Source organism: Rhopilema esculentum, chromosome 15 (assembly GCF_057945365.1).
Source record: "Rhopilema esculentum isolate cy_ngs chromosome 15, ASM5794536v1, whole genome shotgun sequence".
NCBI classification, from domain to species: Eukaryota; Metazoa; Cnidaria; class Scyphozoa; order Rhizostomeae; family Rhizostomatidae; genus Rhopilema; species Rhopilema esculentum.
The window spans coordinates 5,097,765-5,117,034 of record NC_142829.1 but is presented as its reverse complement, the minus strand read 5'-3'; the positions used below and the strand labels follow the sequence as shown (position 1 = coordinate 5,117,034).

At 37.2% G+C, this 19,270-nt stretch overlaps 1 protein-coding gene across 1 annotated transcript; it reads left to right on the top strand.

Moving 5' to 3' along the window:
* The first annotated feature begins 13 nt into the window (after nucleotides 1-13).
* On the top strand, nucleotides 14-17,483 carry LOC135685081 (uncharacterized). Its single transcript, XM_089112839.1, has 7 exons — nucleotides 14-1,527; nucleotides 3,296-3,595; nucleotides 4,567-4,835; nucleotides 5,442-6,106; nucleotides 8,641-8,999; nucleotides 13,729-13,997; nucleotides 14,415-17,483. Exons 1-7 carry the CDS (start codon nucleotides 1,496-1,498, stop codon nucleotides 15,089-15,091), a joined length of 2,571 nt encoding a protein of 856 aa, XP_088968965.1. The 5' UTR covers nucleotides 14-1,495; the 3' UTR covers nucleotides 15,092-17,483.
* Nucleotides 17,484-19,270: the final 1,787 nt, after the last annotated feature.

The following is a 19,270-nucleotide window of genomic DNA, read 5'->3' as shown; positions in this document are numbered from 1 at the left end:
TTTCAGAAAATCGTTGCCCGTTAGCAACAAGTTTGCCAAAGATGCCTGAATTATTATAAGTTTCTCTCACAATCTATGAATGCTAAAGAAGCTTTAGCTATTTACTTGAGACAGTGGCTTCAGGCCCCACAGTTATGGTAGCCAAAATGGCCCCGCACCTAAAGGCCCTGTTACACGAAAGAATATTCAACAAGAATAATACTATTTTAACAACACAAGAATTTATTCTTTGAATATTCTTTCTTGTATTCTGATGAAGAATTTTTAAAGAATAATCCATTTGTGTCATCGTCCTATTGTTTGATATTCTTCTCGAGGTGAATTAATTCAAACTAGTTGCATTTTAATCCTGACTTGAAGAATATTCTGACAATGGAAATGCGGATGTGTACGGATGTGAACTCTTTTCTGTGCTTTTGTATGCGAGTTGAGCAACAAACAGGGGTGAAATTGATACCGGCAAATGTTCTTAAGATCTTTTTAAAATACTATTGCAGGAAAGAATTGCAAAAAATGTAGCCAAAACTTGCGAGGGTAGCTTAACTACGTTCAAGACGTTATTGTAAGTTCCTTTTTCACATAGCCCGGAAAACATGGCTGTCGTATAGTCTATGACCGTGAGGAAGGCCAATAGAAAACGATTTAAAGAAAACGATCATTCTCAAACCCGCTTTATTTTTTCTTTGGAAAGTTTCCAAAGCTTTTGAATATTGTAAGGAGGTACCTTACCAACCACCCAGAATGGAATCGACGGGGCGGTCCATATAGATAGGGCAGAGAGTTTTATTCTTTCTTGAAAAGAATAGGTGCCAAGATTATTCTTTGAAGAATTCTCCATCGGAGTACAAGCAAAAATGACAAAAGAATATCATGATTCTTGTTGAATATTCTTTCGTGTAACCAGGCCTTTATAAATGTTGTCATCCAAAATAACACCCCCTCTTTCAAACAACCTTTTAGTAAAACGTTCCCCTCTCCCACTTGAAAGAGAACTTTATCGGAAAATAGAGAAAAAAACAAAGAACACATCTGAATTAGGTAATTATTAAACTGGTTGCTGATTGGGTCAAACATCGTGACAATGCTTCCAAGAGAAGCAATTTTACCTTCAGAAGATACAGAGGGAAGTTTTTGTGATGTTCATATTGAATCAATTTATACACTTTCAGTACATTGTTGGCTGTTTTGTTTTATTTTGTTATTTATATCTTCATTAGTTTTTTCTTAATCGTGGAATGTTTCAATCTTCCCGCTCTTTTTAACTCCCTCTTCGAAATATTTAAAGGCAGTCTATCCCCTTCGTGATGCTCAGGTAAATTAAGCTATTCGTGGCTATGAAAAGAGATTCTGGTCATTCTCCGGGTTACCCGTTTCTGCGTTCCCTAGCAGCCAGTAATGTCAATAAAACTGTTGCAAACGTGTTGAAATACTTTGAAGTTTAGATTTGCTTTCGAAGTATTGCAGCAGGTTGAAAAATTTTGGCGAATCTAGGGCAATGAGGTTTTTTGCTGTTTCTCTGTCTAGGCAGTAAGTAGCTTCTTTCTCGTAATAGTAATGATTGAATAAAATTACGTATTTTTCCTTGATCAAGTAACTGGTCAGCATAACTTGAGTTTCTGTCAACTCATATAAACTGTGTGTTGGATAAGCCTAATTTTTTTTACAATAAACTCGTGAAAATTACCTGCATAGCAATTAATATCATTGCAAAAATCTCGACAAAATACATGCTGTCTAGTATTCGTCACATATCATGCATGGATCCTAAATTGATTTTCCTGGCTTCGTCTTGTCTTATCCGTAACTAAGGCTCCTACGACATTGTAATAAAGAATGTTTCGGAAAGCTTTTCCTCCACACAGAAGGCAGCACGGGGGAATCAATTTTGTATTTTGGCTAAATTTAATGAGAAAATTTTGGGCAAGGGGTAATATTTTGGCAACACAATTTTTCGCGATTTCACTCTATATGTCTTTAACTTGCCTTTATGTAACCAAGAGTCAGTCGTAGAGCTCTACTTCAGATAAAATTGGCGTTTCCTGCTGGGAAAAGACGGTTTTCTGGCGGCAAAAGGCTTAGTCTGAAAGTTTTTGTTTTGTCATATCCGCCCCCCCCCCACCCCTCAGATCCCCAGATCACGAAGACCTAAATCCTAGTAGCTGGCGCTGTCAGTGGTCGCAACGTGTTAATTTTCCCTCAAGCAGCGGCTTTATACTGCATGAAAGTTCCTAAAAATTAATTTTGATGCATAGAAAACATGTAAGAAAAAGCCCTTAAGTACAGATAGTTCTACTTATGAAATTCTATGATGTAGTAACTATTCTCTTTATACAAGTGAAACAAAAGAGTGCTAAAATATATGGAATTTTCCTTTTCACATGCAAATCGGAATTGATGTAAAGTCGTCAAAAACACAAACGTACAAAGAATCTCACCTCAAATGTTACTGCTTCATAACTGTAAATTCCTTTAAATCATTAGGTTCTGTGTAGGTACCCCTGGTACACCCTTCTTTTGTTCTTTTCATACTCTTTTGCTCGCTTGCTATGTATGCTGTGCTTTTTAAATTTATTCATTCTTAAATAGTCATCGCATTGAAAACTCAAATTAGTGTTTTTAAATCGAGTATCTCCTACAACTGAAAATTCCGTTTTTTGGAAAACTATTATAAAAGCTTCTCTGCAGTTTTCATCAAACTCCTGAAGATATGAACCCCTCTTCTCTAGCGCTAATTTTGTCAATAGTGACGCGACGTCCCTAATTTTTGTTGTTGTGCAATTTATTGATACAAGCGCTACAAGAATCTGAAGCATACAGTTAGGTTTTTACCGAAATGCATTCACCAATTGTAAATTCTCTATCATAATTCTTTGTTATGATCTATCAGGGTATAAGTGTGTTCAGATTTGTCCGCATATTTTTGCCAATAGTATGCTTGTTCCAATTGTTGCTCTATCGAAGAGTTGATGACTTCATTGGTTAAATTGTTCCAGTAATTCACAACTCTTTTCGTTCTGAATCGGCGCGTGTTTTTGTCAAGTGCCTAGAGGTGACGGATTTCAGTCCACTTTTCGCAGTTGGATATGCCCTCGCAGAAGAACGAACGACTTACGGATTTAAAACAGTAGACGTTCGGAAAGCCTATATTTTTGCTAAAAATCAAAATGTCTTTCCTTTAAAAGTTTCATTCACATTTTATTGTGAGAAGATTATTTGAAAACTATCTACAATTGAATGCAAAAAAAAAGAAATTTTTTTCTTTCAGTTATTACAATTCATCTTTGTATCCTTTCAGAAATATTTTTTGGTTATTCCTTGGCTTTGCCATGCTAACATTCATCTATTTGGGAAGGTATTGTGGTCTAGTTAATGGACAAAGTGGCAGTCTGTTTCGTGTATGGTACAAAGTTGATATTGCAGACGAAACGTTTAAAATTGCAACATCATGCAGAGTATTTTCAAAAGAGGTAACGATAGGGTCATGGAAAGAGCGACCAGGTTTGACCAAAAAGGATTACGTCAAAAGAAAAGAAATGGATGAAATGATAAGAGTGCGGATGAACTGGCCTGCCAAACTCTATCGCAACGACTCAAGGTAATTCAAATTTATTCATAGATTATTAGTTGTCGCTAAATTTTACTTCAGTGACTGGTTTTATTTGTGTGGAAAATTCCTTGCCAGCAAATCAAAGCCTAAAATCTCGCTAACTGACCAATCCCATATTCAACTATGTTCTTTCAGCATTTTGTGTATTTTGACAGCCTAAGGAAAAGTTCTACCAGAAATTTATCAGTCAAGTCACTGACCTGATTGTTACATAGTCTCATAGAGTACCGAAGTGATGATGTCATCAAAATCTATTTTTAGAATTTCTGAATTTTGATCCCAGAACCTAAAAGAGCATCATAAAATACCTCTTAAAATGCAAAATCAGTTAAAGGCATTACGAATTGGTTGAGATATGGCCGCTTGAGCACAGGCTTTTGCCACATCAAACCTCTGTAACTTGGACTTGGTTTATAACTTTATGAACCAGGCCACAATAACAGTAATCCGTTAGCAAACTTGAAATCTTTCATTGGACATATCTCACCCAATTTGGAACATATCTAACTAATTTTGCACAATTGAGAGGTATTTTATGCCGTTCTTTCAGATTATGTGGCCGATTTAAGAAATTCTAAAAATAGGTTTTTAAATGACGTCACACTTCGGTACTCTATAGCCAAGCGAAGAGAGAGAGAAGGGGGGGGGGGGTTGCTAGGGTTGCATGGCTCCACCAAGGTCAAATTCCAGTTTTGTCTACATAAAGGTTAGTAATATGATCGCCGTTGGTGATAGCTAAATATGCTTCAAGTAGCAACATAAAGAGAAGTCGGATAAGAAAAGGTCACGCATGGAATAGAATGCCTACAAGATTTTAACAACTGATATTTTTTGAGAGAAAAATTCGCAGAAAATTGAAGGGGTTTGAGGGGTGGGGGTGCACTTGAAGGTGACCGCAAACGCCTGTTCCAAAGACATAGACAATTGCTTATGTAATGTTTATAACTATACTCATTAAGGTGTGGAAAAGCATATCCAGTACCTGGATACAGAATACAAAGTCTTTGCAATCCAGAAGGAGCTGTTCCATGCTGCAATGCAAAGAGTGGAGAATGTGGTGACTCGGAATATCATTGCAGGTGTGACGGATGCACGGATCTCCGCGAATTTCAGTCAGCAGAGCTGGTAGAATGGGTACCAGAAAATCCGGACTGTGCATTAAAAAACTTCACAACAGTGGAAGCATGCGATTTCTTAAACAAATGGGAAATCAAAATGGCATTTATAGGTAGCTATCGGCAGAGTATTCAAAGTTAGTTTGTTTTTGAAATTTGGTAGAACATCTTTTCTTGAAAATCTTATACCCATTTGATGAACAGCTGTGTCGTTTCATAATTTCATGTTATATTCATCATTAGAAGATTTTTAAACAAAAAGTCCTGAAGTTCTTTAAAAACAGCGCAGTAACCTTAGGATTTGATTGCACTTCCTAGCCAAAATGAAGTGTTCAGGCCCAGTTTTTCTAAAGGTAGGTCATTAAAAACTCTGCCACTAGCAATTATGCAATTAAAGTTTAGGTTAAAGATAACAGAATCAGAGTAAAGACTGGACATTGCATGGGCAAGTGATTTGAGATTTTGATGCAAATAAAATGGTTTGCTTTGACCATGTACATGAGTGACATGTTTAGCAAGCTTATGACATGCATAAGATTAGATATTACTGTCAACGAAAGTAAAGATTTGATGAATAATCGTAGATAAGAATTTCATTCTGGTGATAGGGTGATTTGCATTTTGCAAGTAGACCTCCCCTAGAATGACTAATGATTTTCAGTTCTTGGCTTAAATTGAATTGAATTGGTTCATTTGAAAACCTTTTTTGCTTCTTTCAGGAGATTCTTTGGTGCGCCAGTTGTCATCAGCAATGCTGCTGCTGCTATCGGGTGATCCAATGCTTGGGGCGATGCCTGCCAGAGCCAGTGCATCAGACTTAGAAAAATGCAAAGGGGAATTTCAAATTACTGATAAGGATTGTAGCATCTATTCAGCCTCACATTCTACTGCAGATGCTAAAAACAATTCAATTTGCCAAGGCAACGTTAACTTCACTGTAAAATCTGCACAGCTTTACGTCAATATCATCAACAATGAAACATTGACCCTTATCAAGAAGCAATTAGGGGTGAAAAATTCATATCTGGTTGTTGGGGTAGGACTGCACTTTTGGCTGCGAGTTGACTTGGTTATAAAGGACTTCTTGTCTGTCATACTGAAAATGATTGAAGATAGAGGAAACGGGTGGCCGAGAATCATTTGGGTTGAGCTGCACAACATTGATGGCTTCTTAAGAATAGATACAAAGTTCCGTAATGATAAGATAAAGACTTTTAATAAAGAGATTAATGAATATCTCGAAAAAAGAAATATAACTGTTGTTAGAACTTATGAAATTAGTAAAAAATTGAAAAGTTACGATGGACAGCACTATGGGGTAGGGTTTAATCTTTTTAAAATCAATTTGTTGTTTAACACATTAAGTAGACTAGTAGAAATAGCTTAAAATACAAGTAGCCGAATTCTTATCAAATGTATTTTTCTATGGACAAATTTGCTATGTAAAGTATATTGTTTCTGTAATATATTTGGATTCCATTATTTGCGGTTATTCTTGAAATTTGTCAGTAACTGAAATGTTTTCAACATGGAGGGTGTTAAGACTCGTGTTAAATTTAACAGCCATGTCATGTTTGTTGAAGACAGAAAACCCATGAAAAGAAAATAGATGTAATTTGGCCTTGGCTATAGTTCAGCATTCACTTGACAATCAAAGTGCACCGTAAAAATATGCTTGGTTGGCGTAGATTTCACCTTTGGCCCGACATAGAAAACGTATGCAAATGCATTATTGCAAGTCTTTCAAAGCATCACCCTAGGATTTTTGAACAAAAGATCCTCACTTGTGTAGATAGAAAGAGTTAAATTTTAAATCAAACAAACAATTCGGTCTCTCGCGTTGATTGTGAACCGCATCTGATCGCTTAACACAGTGCAAATGGAACAGAAAGATCATGTAGCCATGGCCATTACGATAATGCTTTATTTTCTCGATTACGCAGGACTTTTATAAACTCAAGCACTTTCTAGGAAGGGCTGTATTCGTGGGGCGTTGCTTTTATAACTTTTTTTAAGACAAACGTTTAGAACGGGAGCAGTTTTCATAATGCCAACCAAAACATCTTCCAACCAATTCGAGTCATCAAATACTATGTCTGAATGTCCCAAAAACAATATTTTAAGAATAATGCTCATCTGGTCTCTCTTTCCAGGCAGTTCCAGAGTTTCACAGCACGATAAGAAAAGGCCTTTCGGCTATTGGCAATTTCATTTAAGATATTCTAAGATCAGTTTCAGATGAGTGGAAAACCGTTCTCAAAATCTTGGGAAAGCAAGTTAGTTACAAGATGAACACGATGCTGAAAAGCAGAGAAGCTTCGTATTAGCTGCTTGTTACAATCCTTGCTGCTCTATTCAGGATTTTTGCAAGCATTGACTTTTCATAAGGATCAATTGTGACTCAAAAGTCGCTGAAAAATTTTCTACTTTCGTTTATTGCCTGTCCGAGTTCCTGATCACAAATTACTAAAAATTTGCTGCTGGATTCTCAGAAAGTTTCGAAGTATTTCGTAAAACTCTTCCAGATTATAAGACGTAAAGACAATAATTCTATAAATTGATTTTGTGACGTCATCACTCTTTTGAAAGAGCTGAGATATTAGTTAAATTAATGCGGGGGTTCTTCGATGGCGGCGTTTAATATAATATTAATGTTAGTCAAGCACAAACTATTATTGTTCAGTGCGCGAAAATCGTCGCAAAGCTAAATAATATGGGGCACATGCATTTAACTGGCGTTGCCATGGTAGCTCCCTTCGTCCTCGAAAATATTTACTTGAAAGATAACAATATGTTCGTGATATAGTCGAATAATCGCGCATAAAACTCAAGGCTTTAAGATAAGGAAAACATCCCTCAGCAAGTAGCTAGCTGTCATGGGGTAGGTTTGTGATATAATTTTGCAATATCTGTTAACTTTTCTCTTCATTTTCGTCTTTTAATGGTTTTTGCGGTCGTACAAGGCTGTTTTATTCAAGTTTATTTCGCAGGATGTTTTGTATTGCTTGACACGATGTTTCAACGTAGCGTAGCGGAAATATTTTCCCGATGATACAAGGTTACAAGGACTGAACAAAGCATCCATAACTAGACTTAAGATGCTATGAGGTTTAAACGCCAAATGCGCACTTTTCATAGCATTACCTTCTTGGTCTGTTGAGAAGTCTAGGGCTATCATTTTTCATTTAATCTTGATTTTCAGCGGTTTTGTGTTGCAATATTCGTGTCAGCTCTATTTGTATGACAGACAAATCTTTAAATTGGCACATTGGTGTTGTTGTTAGAAATGATTTTAGTAATTTCAAGTTAGAAATGGTTTTGATATATCAAGGCTTGACTAAAAGTGAACCGCTCCTTCCGTTGCTGAATTAACATTGTTGAGGATTTTTCACTTTGGCGATAATGTTTCTTTTACACATCTTCTTTACTTGAATATCCGTCAAAATACGGATAGGCATAGAGAGCAATTCGTGTTATGATCGAAAAATCTCGACAGTATTTTCACCAGAACAGCCATTTCCAAATATTGAATTCAATCATTTGTACTATCACCTGCTGCTTGGTTAGCGATGCAGTATTTCACAGCCATGTGTTTTAAAGGCATATTCTGCCTGTTATGAATAATTATCACTTCCACTGATCTTCTCCTCGCACTTTATGTTTTTCGTACTTTATGTGACGAAAAAAATTATAGTTAATGCCAGCCATTCGTTTCACAAAATTGTGGCTTCTAACCTTTGCCTCTGTGTACTTGTCCAATCAGCGTCTGAGTCTTTATAGACCTCCTCAAGGCTCTCAACTATAGACACTTCTTATTAAAATTCTAGACAATTAAGAATCCAATACAAATGTAACTATCCTTAATAACTCCAGTCCTATTAACTTGCATTTTTCATCTTGTAGATCTAATTTTTCTAATTTGAATTATTTCTTCTCTATTGCAGCAATCTTTTGACACCTACTGTCTTCGTGCCCTTTATAGGTTTTTTCATCGTCCTCATGATCTATGATAGATTACCCAGTAGCACTTATCGGCCTGCATTTTACAAAAACGTTGACGTTTGCAAGTTACTTCGAGGCTTATCAGAAGAAGAGGAAATGAATAAATGTCAACCAAGGGTGTGCCTAAATGTTATTCCGGATGCAACAGAGGGTAGATGGATAGAAAAGCGGGATCTTACTCAAGAGGAAGTATCATACAGGAAGAATATGGATAGAGATATCAGATTAAAGATGAAAGTTCCTTGGCCTACAAGTCTATTTCGAAATGATTCCAAGTAAGAAAGGAATTTTCAATTTATATTCAAATTATACGAAGAAGTATAAGGTGCCATTAACACGATACCGGATTCATGTTGAATCGGATTACTTTTCATACCGGACAGGTGTTCTTTTCCTTCGAGAACGAGGTGATCCTATGCGCCCGGCTAATCTTCTAGCGGATTGACCTGCATTGATGTAAACTGCCTACTGAAGGGAGTACAGCAGCAGTTTTGATCAATTTTTGCCTGAATCTGAGACCATCAATCCGATATTCTGATTCTAATGAGAGTTGAATATTTCTGTCCTTAGGATAAAAGTTCCTACTCCCAGGCGAATAGTAACAACAGTTTATTGCTGATTGTTATAGATTCATCCATAATATACAGCCAATACGCTGCATTCCGTTGACGGCTGCATTAAGATTTTTTTTTACATTCCAATAAAAATTTACAATACAGATCTACTAGTTATACTACCTACAAAATACTTAACGACATTGCAAGGACGATGCCACTGGGTGCAAAATACTTAGAGAGTACACTACACTCTCTCTTTAATTAGGTGTCAGGTGAAAATATTAGCGAATAGCAGCAGACAAGTTGTTTGCTGCAGTTTAAGTAATTTTGCATTATCACAGATCTCACCTGATTGTTGAATTACTAGGGGTGGGCAAAATAAAGCGACCAGTACAATGTATAAAACGTATTGTTAACTCAAGGATGCTTCTATTGAGATGGTTTGGAAAATTTGCCGTATAATAAGATTTGCAACAGAACATCATTTGCAAGATTTGCATATCCATATAGTCGTACAAGAGTATATATTCCAGCGAGGAGATCAGTCCTTTGAATACCAAAAAGCAGAGCAACAAAAAATTGCACCGTATCCTCGATTCCATCGTTACTTGGGACACATTGGGTTTATTGTATCTCTAAAGTTGTGTTGAAATTTGTGAAAGTTTAACTTGCTGAGACCAACCCTGAGTTGAGTAAGATGAGACAGGTCCTTCGGGTCATGAATCCCAAATACTGATTTTGTATCTTAGTATCGGATCTTAGATAGTATCTTTGTCTTGAAAACAGCAACAGAAATCTAATTTCAGGATCAAGTTTGTTCCACTCGGGCAAGCAATGAGGATAAAAACTAGATTTATATTTTTCGTAATTGCCCAATTTTTTCACGTTCGCAAAGTGAATATTGAAGTGGTGGCAATCAGGGGCGAAACTACCGGGGGGCGGGGTGTGGGGGGGGGGGGTGTGACACCCCCCAATCCAAAAAATAGTCGATTTCGCAGGGCAATCGAAGATTTCGCAGGGCGCCAAGAAGAGCTTTATTGCCACGCAGAAATGCCACCTCTAAAGTTTGTAAAGAGCCGTTTAGGAATTTTGAAATGGAAATATCGTATTTGTTGTGAACCTCCCTTCCTGACATTGCATTTTGGAGAACGGAACAGGTATGTAAGGAAAAGCTCCGTTATTTGCAAAGCGAAAGCATTTCTTACCGAAAGTCATAGCCAATGGATGCAATGATTGATGCATATGTTTATGAGGTAAACATGGCCTTCTTGATACAAGAAACTGCACATTTCTGTTCAGGAAAAAAAATTCTCCCAATCAAAACAACATCTTCCTCTGTCATTCACAACTACGTGTAATCTGAAACGAAAGGTTGCCGTTTCTTTCCTTCCCCAACGTCTAACACTAGAGTTTTAGCATGACATCCCCCTCCCTATTTTTCCCAACAAACAATAATATTTTCAATAAACAATCAGTTCTTTTAGCACAATAGTATTTTGCTAAATTTTTGTCTGAAAGATGCTTTTTAGCCCTTTTACAAGGTATAATTTCAAAAAATTTCTTCACGTCGTACCCAACCATGGTGGGTCCTCCTACCTCACTAAACTCGACTCTTAGCCCCACTGGGATAAATTTCGTTGCGCTGTCTACATCATGTACCCTCCCCCTAATTAGCTGTTTATTAGCTTAATTTTGCAAACCAACATTAAATGAAGTGAATATAAAAAACAATTTACGCTCACGTAGAGAAATAGAAATTTCATAGGCAATGAAGTTTCAAGTTTGTTTTTATTGCTTAGAAGTTTGTCCTTGGTAAAGACCAGTGTACACTGGTAAAGCTTTCACTAGTAACCTATAGACAAACCGTTGCTACGAGGTCTGCAGGGCACCACTCAGTTTTGCAGGGCAGAAACCCTTTTCACCCCCCAAAACTATTGGCCAAGTTACGCCCCTGGTGGCAATGGGTCCCTTGTGTAGTCAGTGGTTAAATTGTTTATGACTTTATAAAACAACGTGAGACGTCTACTCCATCTGCAGGGGTTTAGAGATTCCCACCAAAGGTCGAGGTACAGCTTTTCTCGGGACGTTCCCCTGCAGGCTCCCTTTACAGCTAAGGCAGCGGAGTATTGGACAGACTCTAGCTTCTCCACTAAATTTGATAAGGTGGTACCGCCGGTAAAGTCACATACTTTTGGTGGAATGTGGTATATGACATTGCCATAATCTAAGTGGGGTCGAACATAGAGCTTGTTTAGTTAATTTAGAGTATGCCTAGGCAGATAGCTGGAGAGGAATCTCAACATACCAAAACCTTTCCTTGTCTTTGAGATAGCAGCCTTTATATGAGTAGAGAAGACAACGTTGCGTCCAAGGTAATTCCACGATGTTTATGTTCATCAACTTTCATGACGGACATGTTATTAAATACTATTACTGGGTGATCCAATGCGGATTTTTTCTTCGAAAAGATTAATTCAACTGCTTGCTTCTTTGGGTCAGGATTGACGGACATCCTCCAATCGTGAGCCCACTTCCTCGCCAACTCTAGGTCGTGGTTCATGTCACTGGCAGCTGTGTTTGAGTCTTATAGTGAATAGGAACGTATCATCTGCAAAGAGCTTAACTTTGCACTTTAAGTTTCCAGTCAGGTCATTTATATATATACAAGGAAGAATAGGGGTCTCAGTATAGAACCTTGGGGTACACCAGCTAGAATATCCTCCAGTTAGAGGCCTGCCCGTTCAGAACTGCTCTCTGCTTTCGATTTTTGAAACATATTTTGAATAAGAGATGGGAGCCGACCAGAGATGCCGCATCGTTCTAGTTTATATATGAGGCCATCATGCCATACTCTGTCAAATGCTTGCCATTAAGATTATCGGTGCACTTGGGAAAATCAAATTGCAGAACCATGCAGGGAATTTGGAATTCAGGAAAATGAAATGAAGGCTGTTTCTTTTCTAGGCAATCGACAGATTTAAAAGTAGCTTAATCAATCTGTCAGTCAATATTAGCCAATCACTGAGCGTTTGAGTGAAATCACACGCACTTATTGGTCAATATTGTAAGAAGGCTAAACTCATTTGGTATCTGTTCTTTCGATTGCCTTTAAGGACTATTGTTCAATGCACAAGGCCCTGTGATAGCAAAAAGTTTTTCTTGATTGTTTAAAAAATGCTGACTGGCTATTGAGATGGTCCTAAAGGCTGTGGGCTCTTAGTCCTAGCCCAAAGCTATTTATTAGGAAAACTCTGTTCCAATTGGGCGTTGTCCAATTCTCCTCCGCAGCATGGTTACAAAATTCAAACATACAATTAGCCCCCCCCCCCACTGTTCAGCCTAGTCCAAAATGCTTTTTCCAGCTGCCAAAATAACAAACCCCTAAGCCAAAATAAGCAAACTTATAATAATATTCCTTTTTACACGATTCAACCCTTCAGCTACCCTAATACAATATCAATTAAGTATAAATACATTTTTTCAATTAAAAAAAGATGTATTTGTTCAAACAAAAAAACAAAAAGTATAAATACATTTGTTCAATTAAACTTCAATTCCAAGTTTACTCCAGTCTATGACGCCCTGCTTAAACAGATCAAACAACACCGTAAAACATTATCCAACTGTTTTGGATAAAACAATTTCTATTCGTTTAGCCACGAGATTTTGCGATGTTTGATGAGATTTAAAAACATTTCATAACACATCCAGTAGCGTAGCCAGTGTGGTAAGAATGGGGGGGGGGGGGGCAATGGCAAGTTGAGCGAAGGAAAATGTGGATCCACACCCTTTAGAACGATAGAAAACGCTCTTTTCAAATAGATTTTTAGCCATTATGGTAGGGGGGGGGGGGGGGGAATTTCACTAGCATTGTCGGATAATATTCAACAGTTGTTTAATCTCATGAACTGAAAGACCATCGTGAAATGCCTCTAGATATGCAAAACTAGTTAAAGTTGTCACGAATTGGCAGAGATATGGCCAGATGACTGATGAGCACAGGCTCTTGCTCCATCAAACCTCTGTAGTTGCTGGCCCTAGATCAGCATTAGCTGCTCATTCAGTCTAGCCCTGATACTGGGCGGAACCGAATGTTTGAGGTGCCAGTACTTTTCTTTACTTCACTCTGTATTTGGTCTCTGTTCATAACTCTATGAACAGAGTGAATATAGCAGGGATCCGTTGGCAAAATTTTAATATTTTGCTGCCCATATCTCACGGGTTTTTACTCATCGGCCCAATTTTGCATATCGGGAGGTATTTCATAGAGTACTTCAAATTCATGTGGTAAAATTTTAAAAATTCTAAAAAAGTCTTTCTGTGGCGCCACTCGTATGAACTCTATTGGAACAAATATTCCATTTGAAATTTGAACTGTAAAATGTTTGCTTTTGTGGTCCTTTCATTGTCAGAAACCCCCTTTTTACCCGAATGTGTATCTTTGCAGGTGTGGTAAGAAATATCCGATCCCTGGACATGATCTGCAAGGAGCGTGTGACCCAGAAAGCACTTCGCCTTGCTGTAATCACGTCACTGGTTACTGTGGCAACAAGACAGAAGACTGCAATTGTTCCCAATGCACCGACTTCAGAAAATATAATTCTGCTGAGATCTCAGAATGGGTTCCAAGTGACACCTGCTGTAGAGTAAAAAATTTCACCAAAGATATGGCATGCAGTTTTCTAAACAAGCATTCCATCAACATAGCTTTTATTGGTAAATGCCTTTTTGAAATACTGTCATTTTATATATGGAAGCTCATAAATGGCACTGGCAGTAACCATACATTGTTCAATCAATCAACAGAAAGAACAAAAATAAGATACTCATCCAGGCAATTGACACCCCCTCCCTCCCCGAGCCCACCTTCTTATCTCAGTCTATACAAAGCTTTCGAGTAATCTTGCTTTGAGATGCAAGGCTTTCCAAACTTTTTTATAGGGCGTCCTATTATTGGCAACTACTATTGATGAAAGAGCATAATGTGAAAAGATACCGGAAATGCCAAATGTGATGAGACCGTCTTGCCATGCGTCCGGAGCCCTGGACCCAAATTGAGGTTTTCCATATCCTTCACAATAGACTCAAATAAACCACTGACCGAATTCATTTTTATTTCTTTGTTTTCTACAGGTGACTCTGTTATAAGACAGTTATCAAGAACAATGTTTCTGCTCTTAAGTGGAAATCTACATTCAGGGGCAATGCCTGGCAAAGCAACGGACGAAGAGCGAGCGTTTTGTTATGCGGATCACCAAATAGCTATCAAAAAATGCAACTTGGAAATCGTAGCACACAAATTAGAGGAGCTGCCACCAAGGTCCATTTGCAACGGCAAGGTGAACTTCAATCTTGATTTGGTTGAAAATTACAAGAAATATTTACAAGATAAGGATATGGAGCAAATACGAAAGTATCTCAAAAGGGAAGACTCGTACGTTGTGCTTGCAGTGGGGCTTCATTATCGGCTTGATCTTAACAAAGTTATCGATCTCTACGTAAAGAAAGTTCTGGACGTTATAGAAACGGAGGGAAATGGTTGGCCTAAAGTTATATGGATGGGAATACATGCTGTTCCAGATTTCTTGCTGATGAATCCTCTCTTTCATAATGCTGGTATATTAGAATTCAATAATAAAATACACAACTATTTAATGAGAAGAGGTGTTGCAGTCATAGATACATTTAACATGAGCAAAAGCCTCTTTAGCTATGACGGGCTCCATTACGGGATCGGACTAAACTTTCTCAAAATACAAATCTTACTCAATTACTTAGAAGAGAAGTATGAAAGATGTGATATCTATTAAGATGCAAATGTATGACCTCGTTTTTCACGAGATCGTTATTTTTTAACCGGTATATGGTATATGAAATTGTAGTGCAAATTTCAAAATTGAAGACTTACCTAGACTTAATCAACAAATTACGCTTTTGATTTGAATCAACAGACAATTAATCCGATGTAGCGATCGGAAAGCGAGGCACTAGCAAAACAGAGGCCCTTAGAAGTAAGTCTTGCCATAGCAGCAAAAGAGAGCAAAACTATAAATTTTAAAGGGCAAAGGAAAAGATTGTCACGGAAAATTTTAGAAAGAAGTAAGTTAGCAGATTGCAAAGTCCTCTATTTTTCATAATTGTACTGCATCTTAGGTTCTTATAATGCACGTTTAATTTCTCCATGACATGAGCCAGTGAAATCATCAGATCATTTTTGATAGAAGACCCCTTGATGAAAGCTCAGTATCTCGGTAATTAATTGTAAATAGAAGAGCTCTTGCTAATCAAGATTAACTTTCTACGAATGTAGTTCGGACCGGAGAAAGATTACTTTGTAAAGAGAGTCAAACGATACCCCGGGCCTCAGAACCACAGAAAATTCGAGCACGGCAATCGCAACCTGTGTTCGATAAGGAAGAACGTTTAGCTGAGAGACAGAACGCTCCTCCAGTTTCCCGTTGTCTCGTTTATTTCCGTGATCAGATTTGTGTGGTCCTCGTATCAAAGGGTAGTTCAAAAACAATCTTCTTGATGGGAGCGTCTATCGAGATTATCTAGAGGATAATGCATTCTGTAGAGTGTGCCTTTTCTCTTGCCAAATCAAGGTAGCAAATGGATATAATCTGCCCACAAGCGTCTTCATCAAATACGAACCTGGGCGTCTTACGGCCCGCATGCCACATCCGGCCCTTTTAACGTTTCTGTCCGGCCCGCACGACTGTATCATCATCAATCAGTACTCTAACTTTGAAAAAGGATTTACTCACCTTATCAACACCACAATTTCACATATTGATGTAAACAGCTACGTAATACTAATTTTTTGCATTTGGTGGAAATGAATACTGCTTATAAGAAAGTTATCGTTGGCTCAGCCCTCCAAGAGGTCTCAAGAATATTGATAGCTCTTGATAAAGATAAGAGTGATAGTAATTTTAAACTTTTCGTTGTAAATTGCATCAAACTGCAATTACCTCTCATTTATAACGTAGTTTGCAAACAGCTAGTGTGGGCTACAGAATCAGACTAAAACAATCGTTTATTCAAGAGGCAAACCGAAAATAAAGAAAAGACAAGTATTTATCGTATGGGGGTCATTTTGGCTTTGACCATGTCTTATTTGTAAAGCAAAAGAAATAATAAGTGCTCGGAATGTTTGTAGTGTTTGTATTGCTGCTCGATATAGAAAGTCATTCATGCTGCTGAAAAAGGTGCAGAAATGTGACTGTATCTAAGAGAGGTGTGACGTTATCATACTTCATTTAGGAGGTTGTGAACCTACTTTATTACAGTGCAAAGCCAGATGTGACTCTTCTACGTGAAGATCGAACTCTCGAATAAATCAAGGCATATGATATGATGCTATGATCATGAATTTATAGTGAGGACAGAAAGACATTAGAATAACAAAATGATATAAAATTCGAATTATGTATGAAACAATTTGAGCCAACATTTCATTCAAAAATAAAATTTTGTCCACCTTAGTTGTTCAATAGATTTATACAATCATTTATACAAATATATCCATCACAAGCCTACGAATCCAGCATTCAAAACTTATGCTCCATAAAAATCCGAGGGACAAATCACCCAAAGAAAATCTCGTACACCTTTTGCGAAAATCCTATTGTTTTATCTAAAAATCCCCAGAAATCCTTTTGTTTTAGGGAAAATCTCGTACGCTATTTGCAAGAGTGAATTGCCCCTCGTAAAAATTAACACATTCGGTAGTTAAAAACAAGTAACTTTTAGCTTCACTAATGAAGTGATTTTTGATAAGGATAGCTTTTCCTTTGAGGCGATTTCAATTAATAAAACGACGAATTCAATTAAAAAAAATTAGCGGTAACACGCTGCTTTACGATACAGTTAATATTATTAAATGTTTGCAACACATTAAATGATAGAAACAACTTTTAACGAATACATACAAGATAACGAACAAGCAAAATACATATAAAAATTTGAAATAAAACAAATCACCAATAGGATTATTTTCAACTTAAAATATGAGCGTATTGCAATTAATATAACTGACAGCAATAGGGAAAGGGTACCGAGAACAAAAACGAAGAGACAAAGTGTTCACGACACAGGGCTTCTTTTCATATCCGACTGGTATTCCCAGCTATGCAATAACATTTAAACAATTCCGTTTACTAGGTGTCGTTTACTAGATGTCACTGGACTACGAATTTTCCTGGTTCAAAAAACCCGAAATTCTTTAGTTGCTGGCACAAACCTCTCTGCAATACATTTTGTCAACTTAACTCTATGACATCTAATTCAAACGTCTATTTAAAGGACAAGTGACACGCTTTTGGCGCCAAATTTTTTTTTCTTTTAACTTAAAGTAAAATGCTGTATGAGAGTGTTGTTGAAATATTTTTCTTTTCTGATTTCATTTTCCCACTTAAAAACCCATTTGAAATCATGGCGGGAAATGAATCACGTGACACCGTGACGTAGATTGTGATAATTTGTTATTGCTGCTACTGGTATACAGTGCAATATTAACGTTTACAACACGCTTCTAAACAAATTCAGTTCGTCTGGACCTGTCGCGTCGTGTTTGGTAAACTCTCTATCAATTACAGGAAAATTCTGAGTTATCACAATGTACGTCATAGGGTCACGTGATAAAAAGCAAAATCGCGCCCCCTGCGCCCCCTGATTAGAATTTTTTGTTCCAAACCAGGAAAAACTTACTTCTAAAAGATGATCTATAAGTTAATGAAAAGAAAAGATAGGGTGAAAAGTGTGTCACTTGTCCTTTAAATAATAAGTAATTGACCTTCCAACCTTATTGATCTGTATATCGGGAAAGATATAGGATATAGTTACACCCGTGGCGACACCATGGTTGTCGCCGAAGGTAAGTTAAATTTTCGAATTTTGATGCTTCTAGTTCGCTGGAAATCGCATTCTTTTATGCAATTTTTACTAAAGCAATTCTCCATATCGTACTCAGTGGCGTAGCGTCCGGGTATTCAAGGTATTCAGTGAATACCCTGAGATTTCTCAGAAAAAATATTAATACGACGTATAATTGTAATAAATAAAAAATGTTTTGGGGCTATTGATTCTGGTTGAATTCGTTACCTTCAATATTCTACATTTTGTACAAGTACAAAATATCACGAAATTCATGGAAGCAATAACGCTGCGAAGCATAGAGAAGCTGGGAGATCTTTGAAGCTAATTTTGAAGATTGAGCTACTTCATGTTGTATGGAGATCGGTCATGAATACGCAGTGAATACCCTAGACGGTACTTTAACCAATCAAAATGCTCCTTTCCATGAATAATATTTGCCGTTAATCAGCTAAAACAATGGTTCTGTACGCTGAGAAATATGCAGCGTACAGCCTCAAAGTTGGTTCAAAATAGTCTCGTTGTGAGATCGATATAAACAGTTAATGGACGTCGGAGCGGTTGGAGTGATGGAGCTGCATCGAAAACAGTAAACATGACTTAATTAAAAAACTATTGCAATGTCTGTATTACTGTTTCATAATCATTCTCTCATTTGACCCCTAATCTTAATCTACCAACAGCAAAGTGGAAAGGTAAGGTAGGCTGCTACATAATACTACACTGATTCAGATCTGTTCCCTCTTGAAATGCCAATTTGTTATTGCTTGCCAATCAGGGATGTTTCTGTTTGTATTATGTGATAGAATTAAAGTAAATGCAGATAGGCCTGGATAATATCCTTATAGTTGCCTGGTGTATTCAGTTATCTTGTTGGCCTATTTTGTTTGCATTATTCGAGCGCATTTATTTGCATTATTGTGCAGTCTCATCTCATTACCTTCGATTCTTTCAAATATTAATTTGTATTGACAATATCACGATTAGACCATGAAGAAAAAGTCTATACTGCATACCACAAAATCATTTATAACTCATGTAATGCCCTATGTGAATAATTTTGAAACTTTCGAAAGCCCTTTTGTATTAAAAGGTATTAAGAGTAGGTGTTT